The following is a 12556-nucleotide window of genomic DNA, read 5'->3' on the forward strand; positions in this document are numbered from 1 at the left end:
GCACACACCCAGGAACTGCCTCTGAACCGCCCCCTCTGCTGAGGCTCTCCACTGCTCCCTCAGCCTCCTGCACACACCCCCACCAGTCCAAGGTCGCCATCTCCACCACCTTTCCTCCCTTTCCTTCTTTTATTCATTCCACAAACACTGGGTGTCTAACACGTGCCAGACACTATTAGAGGCGCTAGGGTGACAGCAGTGGGCAAACAAGACCAAGTCCCTGCCCTCAAGCTGCTTGTCCCTGGTGGGGAGGTGGCCAAGCCTGTGATGTGGGCAGTTGCTATGCACTGGCAGCTGACAGGGCTACGGGGAGGAATACAACGAGGTGAGGGGGACGGGCTGGGGCATCTGTGCCTGAGAATGAGAGAGGGGCAACTGCGTTTCACAGCAGGAAGACTGACCATTCTTCCCACAGATCTCAGTGAGCCTCCGGGGAGGGGAGACCTGCGGGGGTGAGGCAGCCAGTGTGTGTTTATCTGGGGAGGGGATCAGGAGATGGGTGCAGGAGAGGTGAGCATGGGAGGTAACCTGCGTTCTGAAGGACCCCAAGTGACACAGGGTCACGGGGAGATGAAAGGAGAGGCAGGAAGTCAGCGGGAGGCAAAGGCAGGAGGCCCTGGGAAGGACTGGGCTTTACTCTGTGGATGCACAGCCGCTGGAGGGGTCTGAGCAGGAGTCACATGATCTGATTTGCATTGTAAAAGGATCCCTCGGCCTTTCAGTGGAGAAGTGCTGTGGGAGCCCAGGGCAGAAACAAGAGGAAATGCCAGTGGCATTTAGAGATGGAGGCAGCAGAAGTGGAGGAAGTAGCCAGGTTCTGCAAGCGTCCTGAGGTAGAGCAAGTGGTCTCCTGAGGAAGGACTCAGGGATGACTCCGCTGGTTTGGGCTTTGGAACTGGAGCATGGTTTGTCTGTTCCTGAGTTAGTTTCTTACCAGACATCTCTGGCCCAGGGAATATATAGCTCGGAACCCTGACGGCTGCCCCGGCCCCGTTCTGCCCAGGCCATTGTGCCTTCTGCTCCCTGGGGCTCCCCAGTCTCTCCGGGACAACATCTGCCCCGGCTCACAGGTTCTTCTGAGCAGCCTCTCATGGCATCTTGCTACCCTGGCCACACGCACCCATCTACTCGCTATGTGGTAACAGCTGCCATTCCTGGGTCATGGGTGCTGACTGAGGGCACGCCAGAGGCATTCTTCCCACAAGTCTCAGTGACTCTGCTAGGGAAGAATTACCATCCTGCGCTTTCAGATTTGGAAATGAAGGTTCCCAACACAGTGGAACATGCCCCTAGCCGCTCCACAGGAGTACAGGAGTTGAGACTCTGAAGCCCATGCCACGTGCTGCCCTAGATGAGTTTTGAAGCCACAGCACTGGAATGCTTTGCTAGCTTTCTTGGTTTGCATGTCTGCTATCTCCATTGCTCTGAAAGGTGAAGCCTGGCATAAGGGGCTGCCCAATAACCCAGACATTAGAGTCTAAAGAGGGTTCGGGGACCCATGAGAGATCCCAGACGGCCCTCACTCCTCTATCCCCAGCTCACACTCATTCATTTTTTGATAATATAATAAGTGAGACAGATAAGATACAAGTAAACATATAAATATACAAGATAGTTGTTATGGGTTGAACTGTGTCCCCTCAAAATTCATATATTGAAGTCCCATCTCCTAGTAACCTCAGAATATGACCTTATTTGGAAATAATGAGTTGTTGGAGATGGAATGAGCTTAATTTGGATGAGGTCATGCTGGAGAAAGGTGAGCTCCTAATCCAATAGAACTGGTGTCCTTCCATAAAGGGAGAATTTGGAGATGACACACACAGGGAGAATGCCATGTGAACGTGAAAACAGACCAAGCTGGTGCTTCCACACACCAAGGAAGGCCAAGAAGGCCAGTGCAACAGCAGGCTGGGGAGAGGCATGGAACAGATTCTTTCTCACAGCCTTTGGAGGAACCAACCCTGATGATGCCTTGATTTTGGACTTCTAGCCTCCAGAACTCTGAAACAATACATTTATGTTGTTTAAACCACCCAGTTTGTGGTACTATGTTAAAACCAAGAGAGTAACTTAGAAAAGTGAGTAAGTGTGTGAGAAGAAAAACCAAACAGAGTGCTGAGCGTTGGGGAAAGGGAACTACTCCAGGTGAGGAAGGCAGAGAAGGCCCCTCTGAAACTTGGACAAGGGGAAGGAAATCATGGAGGAGATCATTCCAGGGAGAGAGAACGGCAGGTTTAAAGGTCCTGAGGCAGAAATGAGTTTGCTGCATCTGAGGAACAGAAAATAGGCCAATGTAGAAGAAGGAGAGTGAGCAAGAAGGAAGCGAAATGAGAGATCAATAAAGCCAGAGAGGTAAGCGGCGACCAGCTGTTGGAAAGCCATAGGCCTTGGTGAAGATCTGAAGGGATTGCAAGGGCCATGGGAAGCCCTTGGAAACTCTGAATCTTGAAAGAGACATGATGTGATGCATCTTTTATGATGACGCACATAAGCACATGCACACAAATGGTCTAGATCTGGAGTGTGCAGGGTGAAGACAAAACAAGGCCCATCTCAGGGTCAGCTCCACTTTTTCCATCCACTGTCACTTTCTGCACCTCCTAGTGCAGAAAACCATGTGCTTCACCTCACAAAGAGCAGGCTCTTCTCTGCTTCCCTGAAAAACAAGTTTCTGCCTTGTGCAGTCTTGCTGGGAATGTAAAATGACACAGCTGCTATGGAAAACAGTGTCGTGGTTCCTTTCCTCAAAAAATTACACACAATTACCGTACAATCCAGCAATTCCACTTCTGGGTATACACACAAAAGAACTGAAAGCAGGGTCTTGAAGAGGTATTTATACACCCACATTCAGAGCAGTGTTATTCACAATAGCCAAAAGATGGAGGCAACTCAGGTGTCCATCCTGAATGGACATGCAAAATCTATCATATTCCTGCAGTGGAATATTATTCAGCTTTAAAGGGAAGGGAGTTCTGACACATTCTACAACATGGATGAACCTTAAGGACATTATGCCAAGTGAAATAAGCCAATAACAGAAAGACAAATACTATACAATCCCACTTACATGAGGTAGTTACAGCAGTCAAACTCACAGAAACAGATAGTAGAATGGAGGTTGCCAGAGCCTCAGGGAGGAGGGATGGGAAGTGGTCAGCGGGTACAGACTTTCAGTTTGGCAGGATGAAAAAGTTATAGAGATGGATGGTGGTGATGGTTGTGCAAGAATGTGAATGTATAAAGCCACTGAACTGTATGCTTAAAATGACCAAAATGGTAAATTTTATGTGTATTTTACCACAATTAACAATTAGAAAATAATTCTCTAGTGCCCACATCAGTCCCTCATCACATCCTCAGTGGCATCTGTCTCTCTGTCCTCACAAAACCAGTGTCCCCAGTATTCCAGGAGTGATGGCCCAGTCAATCTCCTTGTTGCACGAAGAAGATAAGAAATACCAGCTGGTGTGGATGAGATCTGAAAAGCTCTCTGGTGACGACAGTCCCAGGCCTCTGCCTGGCAACTTATTTCAACTGGTAATAATTCTCTATGTCAGGTTTTCCTGCCTTTTAAGCCTTATTAAAAACCTTTAGTTGAAGCTCTTTTCTCTTTCTACCTTCTAAGGACCCAAGGGGTAGTAGTGAGCATCTTTTACAGAAGAACTTTTCCATAGACTTGGAGACCATTGTTAAATTATCTTGCCACTCTGAAGACATGGAACTACCTGCTCTCACCATTTTCCAGCCTAAAAGTACAGCCACAATCTCATTGTGGAATGGAGCTTTGGGTCCTCGGACTGTGCTTCTGTCTGTGTATTTTAGGAGGCCCCAAGTCACTTCTTAAGGAGAACTCTGGCCCTGCTCACAGCACTCCCATAGCAGGCCTCCAAAAGAGGCAGGCGGCCTTCCATTCAGGCCTGTGTTCCTACCAGGCTGCTTGGAGCTCCCTGAGAAAGGAACAGTGCACAACCCCGCATGGCCGAGTTGCAGGACACATGAGCCTGTCCTTTACCCATCACATAGAGAACAGGCTCCAGGAACCTGGCTGGGAATAAAAAAGGCAAACTCACTGACACTAGCTACTGAAAGCCTGGCTGAGAGAAACAAATGGTGGGAGAGTATCTGAAGGTGCATTCTTCCCTCTGAGATTAAGCAAAGCCACCAGGAGGTGTGAGTGGGGGCTACTCTGTTTGCCCAGCCTCCCCCTGTACAGCAGCTTTTCTGAACTATATCTGGCTGGGCATACCTGGCCTCACTGTAGGCATCAGGTAAGAAAGCCTTGTGAGTCCCCTGCTGTGTTATTCGACAGGTGTGGCTGAGCACAGGCTGTTGACACCACTGAGTATGTGAGATGCTGGGGGATCTCTGCTTCCAGGACTCTGAACTGGGACTACTTGTGCATCTAAAGCTTGGTTGATTTTTTCCTTCGTGAACTCTGAATCATATCATTGATGATTTTCCATTTTGCTTTTGCTGCTACAAGAACTCAAAGTCAACTTTGGGGTTTATTTCTGGAACAGTGCTGGCGGATAGAACTTTCTGCGATAAGGAAAATTTTGCAACAGTGCTATCCAGTACAGTAGCCACTAGGCACATGTGTCTAGTGCCAATGAGGAATGAAATTTAAATTTAAATTTTAATGACGACATTAACTATGTAGTAGTGGCTATCATTGAACAGTATAGCTCTAGAAAGTATATAGGAAATGACATGCATTTTGGATGTCACACTTGGTTTATCTAATTTTTCTATCAATATTTGCCTTCTACTTGAAATCCCTTTGTATCTAATTGTTATCACTAATCTTCTTTCATGGTATATATCTTTGCCAGCCATCTTAAACATCGTTTTTTAAATGTGAGATCCACTTATAAATATTAAAAAAAGGATAACATAGCCATATGCCCAATTTTTTTGGACTAGAAATTTCTTCTCCCTCCCCCTTTCACGTAATATAGAGTAATTAAGATGTTCATTTAAGTGGAGGGAGTCCCAGGGTGGGGGAGGAAGAATCTTTTCTTTGGTTTCTGTCTCTGTTCTTTTCTTTCATCTGTGCTGCTTATACAAACGTTAAATTTGTGAAAATTCACTGAGCTGTATATTTACAATGAGAACTTTTTGGTATATACATAATTAATAATATTCTTCAATGGAAAGTAAACAAAAACATATAAGGAGAACCTACTGTCTTCAAAGTGGAATGTCAGTTTAGTTCTATGGGGGATCCGGAAAGATTCATAAAGCAGTCCTTGACTCCACAAAGCCCTAGTTTAGTATCATCAGGCATCAGTGCAAATTTCTACAAAATTCTTCCAGGGGGCACCAGGAAGAACTGGGAGCATGTTTGCTGACAGTGAAGTGAAAATAACCAATGGGAAGACTCTTTCATGCCCCCTCTGCTTTTTCCAGAGGAATCTTCAGCCATACCTGATGCTGGTAACTCCCCATCTACCTCCCTGCCCTTCCCCTATGAATCAGGCAATGCCAAGAATGAGGGGAAGATACGTTTCAGGAGGAGGACAGCTTTCTTTGCATTTTATCTGATCTCAGTAAAAAAATTTCCAAATTCTTACAAGGGGCTGAGTTGATCCCAGAAAAAAAAAAAATCTCAACTTTTCTTCTCTGGAGGAATTAAAATGGGAGGAGGAAGTCCCCGAAATATGGAACGTTAAGTCAGTGGTGTAGATGAAGAAATAAGTGCAATCTTTCTGAACAAAAAACTGTATTTTAAGAAAGCAACTAAAAATTACCCAACTGAGATTTTCTTCAATACATAGCTCCATTCAACTAAACAAAAAAGTTTATCTTAAACATTACAGTTCAAAATGGCACTCAGGGAAGACACATTGCTAAAGAGAATGTGGACAGAAAGGTTCACTCTCAACTGCTCCTCCCGCCAAGACCTAACTACCTTAATTTTGCTGAAGACTGAAATATAAATTTTTACTTTGGAAAGTAACTGACGGAGACGGGCAGGTGTGGACCTCATGCTAGCTATCTGCACTGATGCAGATGAACAGGAACCTGCTTGACATTACCAAGAATCTTGGGGGAGGAGGTTATGCATCCTTTCTGCTCACATTAATTTAATTCCTCAACATATTACTATTTGAACAAGGGCCTGCATTCCGGAGTCACAAGATGCAAATCTTTTTTCTACTCTTTCATACTCTATTGCTCTAACTTCAAAAGCCTGCACCTATATGGATTTTATAGCCATTTAAATGTGTGGATCTTCTTTGAAATATTCTTTCCATGGTTCCTTTGAGTAGAGTCCAGGCCAAGCTTTCATACTGCATTCTCTATCTGATTAGAAGGATCAGGAGAAAAAAGTGCTCTAATTACTGCAGAAAGGAAGAAGTCACTTCAGAAATAGTCACGTTCTTTTTGGTCTTTTAGTATAAACAATATCCTTTGCATTTTGTTAACTTTTACTTGGTGCAACTGTATTATATTTTGCATAAAGATTTGGCATTCTTCAAACACAGAAGACAATTTTTCTCACATTTCAAAAGGGATTATAGAGTAAATGCTAGCATATTGAATAATAAAACATTACTTAGTTCCTTATCTGCATAGTTCAAAAGGAAGACTGAAAATTACCTAGTTCCTATAAATAGTAAGTATCTCAAGGTGACCTTTCTGATGAGAAATGAGGCCTGGCTGTAGTCTGAACCAGTTGTCTGACATGTGCCAAATTCTGACTTCATTTCATGACATGTGGATTATAGTTCTGGTGCTTAAAGCCAAAACCAACAAAAACGATGAAACTTTACCTGCGATTCAAGTAACCACAATCCCTGCCTCTTAAGGCAATGTCCCCCAATTCACTATCAACTTTCCCTTTTCGGGTAGCCAAGTGTGAAAATTGAGACGTCAGAGGTAGAGGCTTTTCAGAAAAGTAAAGCCCTATACTCCTGGAACTAATTTGCTTGTTAAATCAAGAAAGCCTGGGTCTGGAAAGCATTTATCAGGTAGGACCAGATGTAGGATGTTCTGTAATATACATGCTGAATTTTGAATTGAGTATAACTAATTATGTCTAATGAGTCAACCACTGGAGGGATGAGAGGAGAAAGGGGGCTGGTAATGAAGCTAAAGAGTTCACGGCGGAAGGACTAGGGCAGCCTACTTAAAATGAATTCGCTCACCCCTTCCAAGCTTAGTGAAACCAGAAGCTCCCAAGGCATCGCTTTCTCCTTAAAATGTTTAATGGGACATCCTTTTCCAAGTGATCACAGGATGTCAACAACCTGCTGCCCAGCAGTAGAAGGTGCAATAGTAGAAGATGGAGGAGGCACCCGAAGGAAGTGAACAGTTATCTCCTCTATGAACATCAATATATATTTTAAAATTTCCAGATAGATGGGCTTTCCTGAAGTTCCTTTGTGGGAGGGAAGAATCCAGTGGTAAAAACTTCTAAGTACATGGGCATAGATTCAGGAATCTTTCATCGCAAACTCCGCAGCTAATAAGCTCATTTGAAATCCCCAGGAGTCATGGGTGTTTAGTGGATGCCCAATAGAGGAGGACAGAAGGGGAACCTGGAAGAATTGGGAACACATTTGCTGACAGCGAAATGAAAAGAACCAATGGGAAGAGTCTTTCATGCCCCCTCTTTTGTTGGGATCCAGTATGGCCACTTTGACTTCGACTAGGAGCTGGGCAGAGGGTCACTGATCTCTCCTTCCTTGACTATTGCTCTGTGACTGGTACTATAGGGTTTGAGGCAGAGCTAACTGTTTCTTGGGTCCCCTAAACAGACAGGTGTCCCCCCAGTACCTGTAGGAGGATCTTGTTCCCATCGTGGTCCTCCGTCTGCCAGCGCCCTTCGCTGATGGGACTGCAAGGGTTGGGCAGGAGAGGCACGAGCTCGCCGATGTCCCTTACTCGGAACTCCAGCACAGACGAGTCGGTGGGCACCGGGCTCTGGTCACAGGGCAGTCTTTTCAGGGAGAACTGGATGTCCACATCCAGATTAGAGAAAATAGGGAAGATGCAGAAGTCTGCTTTCTTCTGGCTGGGGCTCCTCCGGAGAATCAGCTCGTAGAACCTGAGGCTGTCGGCGTAGTTGTCGTGGCGACAGTAGACAGTGAAGCGCACTATTTCCTTGCCGTAATGCACTGGCCGGATGGCCCACAGCGGCGTCCCAGGGGCCAGCGTGAAGAAGTCCTGGCTGCAGGGCAGGTAGGGCAGGAACCGGCCATGCACCCGCTCCGTGTGGTGGTGGCGCCAGGGCGGCTGCTGAAGTGTGCGGTGCAGCTGCAGGATCTGCTCTTCGCCGTACTCCTCCTGCAGGAACAGCACCACCGCCAGCGCCGGCTGAGCGTCCTTGGGGGGCTTCCGCCGCCGCCTGCATGCTCGCCTCTCGGACACCCGGAACAGCGGGAGGTCCGGGTGGATCCACGCCAGGACCTTGTCGATGGCCTCCTGCAGGGGCTGGGACTCCCCTGGGTCTGCGATTATGTGGACGCTGACCAGGAAAGGGTCCTGCGCCTCTTCAACGGAAAGCTCACCTAGGGGCACGCAAAAAACGAATGGATGAATGAATACAATTATAATTATTTCATTAAAGTGTCCAGTGATGACGTGTACAGGCTTGGCAGGAAGAGAAGTCAAATTCTAACTGAACTGACTCCATAATCTGTGGTATTCTGATCCCAAGTTTACCTACAAAAACTACTATGTCAGCACCCTAGCAGCCAAAGAGGAAAGGGCTGTTGCTACCTGAATAGTTTCCAAGCTGGACAAGGTGAGGAGAACCTTGGTCCTGTATTTCATCAGGTTGATCAGTATAGGGAACGTTTGACTTTATATTTATGTATCAGACAAATGGAAAGTCAAGTCTGGTGACTTGGAAGGAACAACAGGCCCATTAGAAAAGATGCCATAGCATCTTGTGGACACCATTTAGTATTTCCTGAAATAACTGCAGGGCCTTGCCCCATACATGTTCCCTACACAAACACACTCCTCTGGTTTGCTTATTTCATTTGTTTATTTTGTTAACACACACTCACGGGCTCCTTCCTACCTGCCTCACAGGGAGTGAGGCACAAGGCAAACGATGGAGGACAAGAGAGACCTGTGCTTGCCCCCTGGGGCTTACTCTATAGACAGGTCATGCCCTGGCTGGTGACGAGTCCTGCCCACAGTGTCCCCTATTGTGCACAGTGTCATGTTGCTGCTGGAAACACAGGGAAGGATGACCCTTGGAGCCAAGCGCAGTGTTTGCTTGCTGTTGGAGCTTACTGGGGCGGAGGTTAGGGTGGAAGGAAAGTAGGGTGAGACCATGATTGCCTATGAAAGGATACCTTTTGTGCCCCTTGCTGGGCCACATCCACCCAGAAGCCCACACATCTTGAATGGGTCAGTTACCCTCCCTGTGATCTCTGGCAAAACACCTGAAAGTATTGAATTCCAAGCATGAAGTTGACTGTTTAACTTGGCAACACTTTCTCATGGGGTGACAGTTTTTTTGGCCAGACTTGGCATATTTCTAAATCATATAACTATACCTGATAAAAGGCTTGTTCTTTTAAAAGATGGTTCTATTTGCATTTATATAAGTTTTAGGTCTCATTTAAGGGAATTGAGACATCTTTAGGCCAATTGTGATTTAGGGGGTTAGATTCACCCAGAATCTAAATCTGCCTTTACAACACACATGCCTCACAGTATCCACTAGGGGTGTCAGGCATAGAGTGATCATGTAGTCAATTGTGTTCTACCAATGTGGTGTGCTTTTCAGAATCAAAATCTTGATCAAGTCACAGGATGAAAATTTTTTTGTGGTAGGTAGACATTCTAAGTGGGCTTACAAGTTCATTTCACCACGTGCAGTCGCAATAACGTGGTTTTAATTTAATCAGATCAAAACCTGTCTGAATGTTCATCCCAACTCTATTAAGTGTCTCACTTGAAAACAGTCCAGCTTGTGGTCTTCTCTCTCATTCATGCATTCATTTGCACATCTGTTAAGCAATCAGTTTGTACCAGGCACTGGGGACACAAAGAAGCTGGCACTAATTATGCATGCCCAAGCACTATCGGAGTACATTTACACATACTCTGGCATGATATGCTCCCTGAGAATTGTGCAGTGCACAACCTGCACAACCATAGGCGGCAGCCCTCTGAAGACCCATAAGATGAGAACTTTGTGATTGAGTTGGGAAACACAAACATCAAAAATTAAAATTAAATCTGATAAATTAAAATTAAATCTGATATATGCCTAAAAGGAATACAATGGAATAGTAACTTGGGGTGGGGGTTAGATTCTAAAGTCACCGTGAAGAAAAGGTTATCTATAGACACCATTAACACTGAAAGTCTCCCAAATTTCCAATAAAGCACTAACTTGTAACAAGACAAGATGGCCAGACAGATGTTTCTTTAGTTGAACACCACATAAAACAACCATTTTGCTGCAGGGTCACGTATGAGAGAATAGTCTGTTTCTTTAAACACTAAACCCTTACTCATCAAACCCTGCCCTTCACTCTACAAGAGGCTTTTGGCAACCTGAGAGGCTTCTGGAACTTAAGGATGACTAAGGTGAGAGCAGAGTCAAGTTTCAGCTCTCCCCAATCATGGAGTAGAATGGCAAATGGAATCCTTTCAATTGTCTTCCCTCTCTTTCCTTCCTGCTGGCTGAGCATGTATTCCCAAATCTGTATGAGTTAAATATGAGCATAAAGCAATTCCAACTTACTACACTTGACAAAGGAAGGAGGGCTCTACAGAAGGCTTCCTGGAAGAGGTACCATATGAACTAGGTCTTGAAGGGTAAAGGCAGAGAGCACATCCTCTTGCTCATGATGCCTTCAGATGCCGAGGAGATTCGGAAGTGTTTATGAAGGTATAGAACTGTGCAAAAAACAAGCACATTTGGAAGGGGGCCATGGGTCATTCTGAGACACAGCAACAGATGCAGCTGGAAAAATGGATTAGAACCAAGCTGTATGGGGCCTCAGCTCAATTCAGTAGTTGATAAGGGGCAAAGGAAGGTTTAATGAAGGGGTGTTGGGATCAAGTTGGGGGAAAGTTGGCTATAGGCAAAATAAGGAGTTAGAAGACTAGTGAAGAGTCCACACAAGAGATGACAAGGACTTGGCAGTGTAGGAGATTACATTAGTGGCCTCAGTTCCTTATCCTACTGTGTACCCTTACTTTCTGCCATGTGACTGTGTAGTTCCTCCCACTAAATGGGTGGCGTATTTCCCCACCCTTTGATTTAGGATGAGACCATATGCCTAGCTTTGGCAAGGAGAAAAAGACAGCAGGGGCATGTGTTTTGGATTGCCTCCCTGTGCTCCCAACATTTCCATGAGAAGAACATGCTTGGGTAAGCCCACCGGTCCTGGTAAGGGGATGACACACATGGAACAGACGCACTCTAGCTGAGCCCGCCCTAGATCAGCCAACCTTCACACCCAAAGACACAGGGCAAGAGCCACTCAGGTGAGCATGGTCTAGATCAGCTGACCCAAGACAAATGGGAAATAATAATGACTGTTGTTTCAAGCCACTGAGACTAGAGGTGGCTGTTACCTAGCAGTACTTACAGATCCAGGACAGACAGTCAAGTGGGTGAATAGAACAGGCATGGATTCATAGGCTATAAGGATGCAAATGGCAGGCCAGGGAGTCCACAGGCCTGGTGAGTGGGGTGTAGGAAAAGTTGGAGATGAGAATACCTTAATGTTTCCAGCTTGAACAAGTGATCTGATGTGGTTTAGCTGAAATAGGAAATAGAGGAAGAAGGGCAGATTTGTGGCAAAAGACAGAAAGTTGCGCCTTGGCCACTTGGCTTGAGATATCCAAATGACTTCGAGGAGAGATGTCCTTTGGCAACTGGAATTTTGTGTTGTGTAGATGAAGGGCTGAATTCAGCCTTCACCTGGGCCAGTTACTTTCAGATCATATTCTCATTTTTATGCTGTTATCTGATAAGTATGTGCCCCCATATAGACTTGAATCATGAAAATTCATCATGATGGCTAGGAAAACAATCAGAATTCAGAGACGATTCTGGCCCTTTTCTTTGCTTGCCCTTTCTGCCTGCCTGGTTTATTTCCATTTGGTTGAACATTCATGACGCTATCGGCAGAAGTACAGTTGACGCAAAAGTAGTAACACTGCAATGAAATTTCCTGCCAGTCACTAACTCCAGTAAAATTAGGAGAAAATACCACTTCATCTAAATGGATTTCACTTTTCTCTGGGGCCTTGAACTCCCAACAGTGGAGACATGCGACTTTGCTAAACATCAGTGAGTGCTCCATGTAAATGGAAAAGGACAGAAAGGCTTTGAACAATCTGGGGATCAAGAATTTTACCTGAAAAAAGTACAGATGATTTCAATGACGGGGGGAAAACACCATGCAAAGTAAAGGAACATCTGGGGGAAAAGAAGCTGCCAGGGCCACCAGGCAGTCCCTTCAAGGTCCTGATCCCACCCCCAAGGTGTGCATGTGGCCAGGTACACAGGGTGACATGTTAGCTAACATGGGTGCTTTCTCCATGTTCTTTTTTTTTTTTTTTT

The 12556-nt window shown here is 45.5% G+C and overlaps 1 protein-coding gene across 1 annotated transcript in view; it reads right to left on the reverse strand.

Annotated features, from left to right (window-relative positions):
• FAM124A (family with sequence similarity 124A) overlaps positions 1-12556 on the reverse strand; it is a 62624-nt gene that overhangs the window by 24352 nt on the left and 25716 nt on the right. Inside the window, 1 exon segment of the mRNA XM_011940490.1 lies at positions 7789-8522. Coding sequence (XP_011795880.1) covers positions 7789-8522 — 734 coding nt within the window.

The sequence above is a fragment of the Colobus angolensis genome, unplaced genomic scaffold (assembly GCF_000951035.1).
Source record: "Colobus angolensis palliatus isolate OR3802 unplaced genomic scaffold, Cang.pa_1.0 Scaffold101, whole genome shotgun sequence".
NCBI lineage: Eukaryota > Metazoa > Chordata > Mammalia > Primates > Cercopithecidae > Colobus > Colobus angolensis.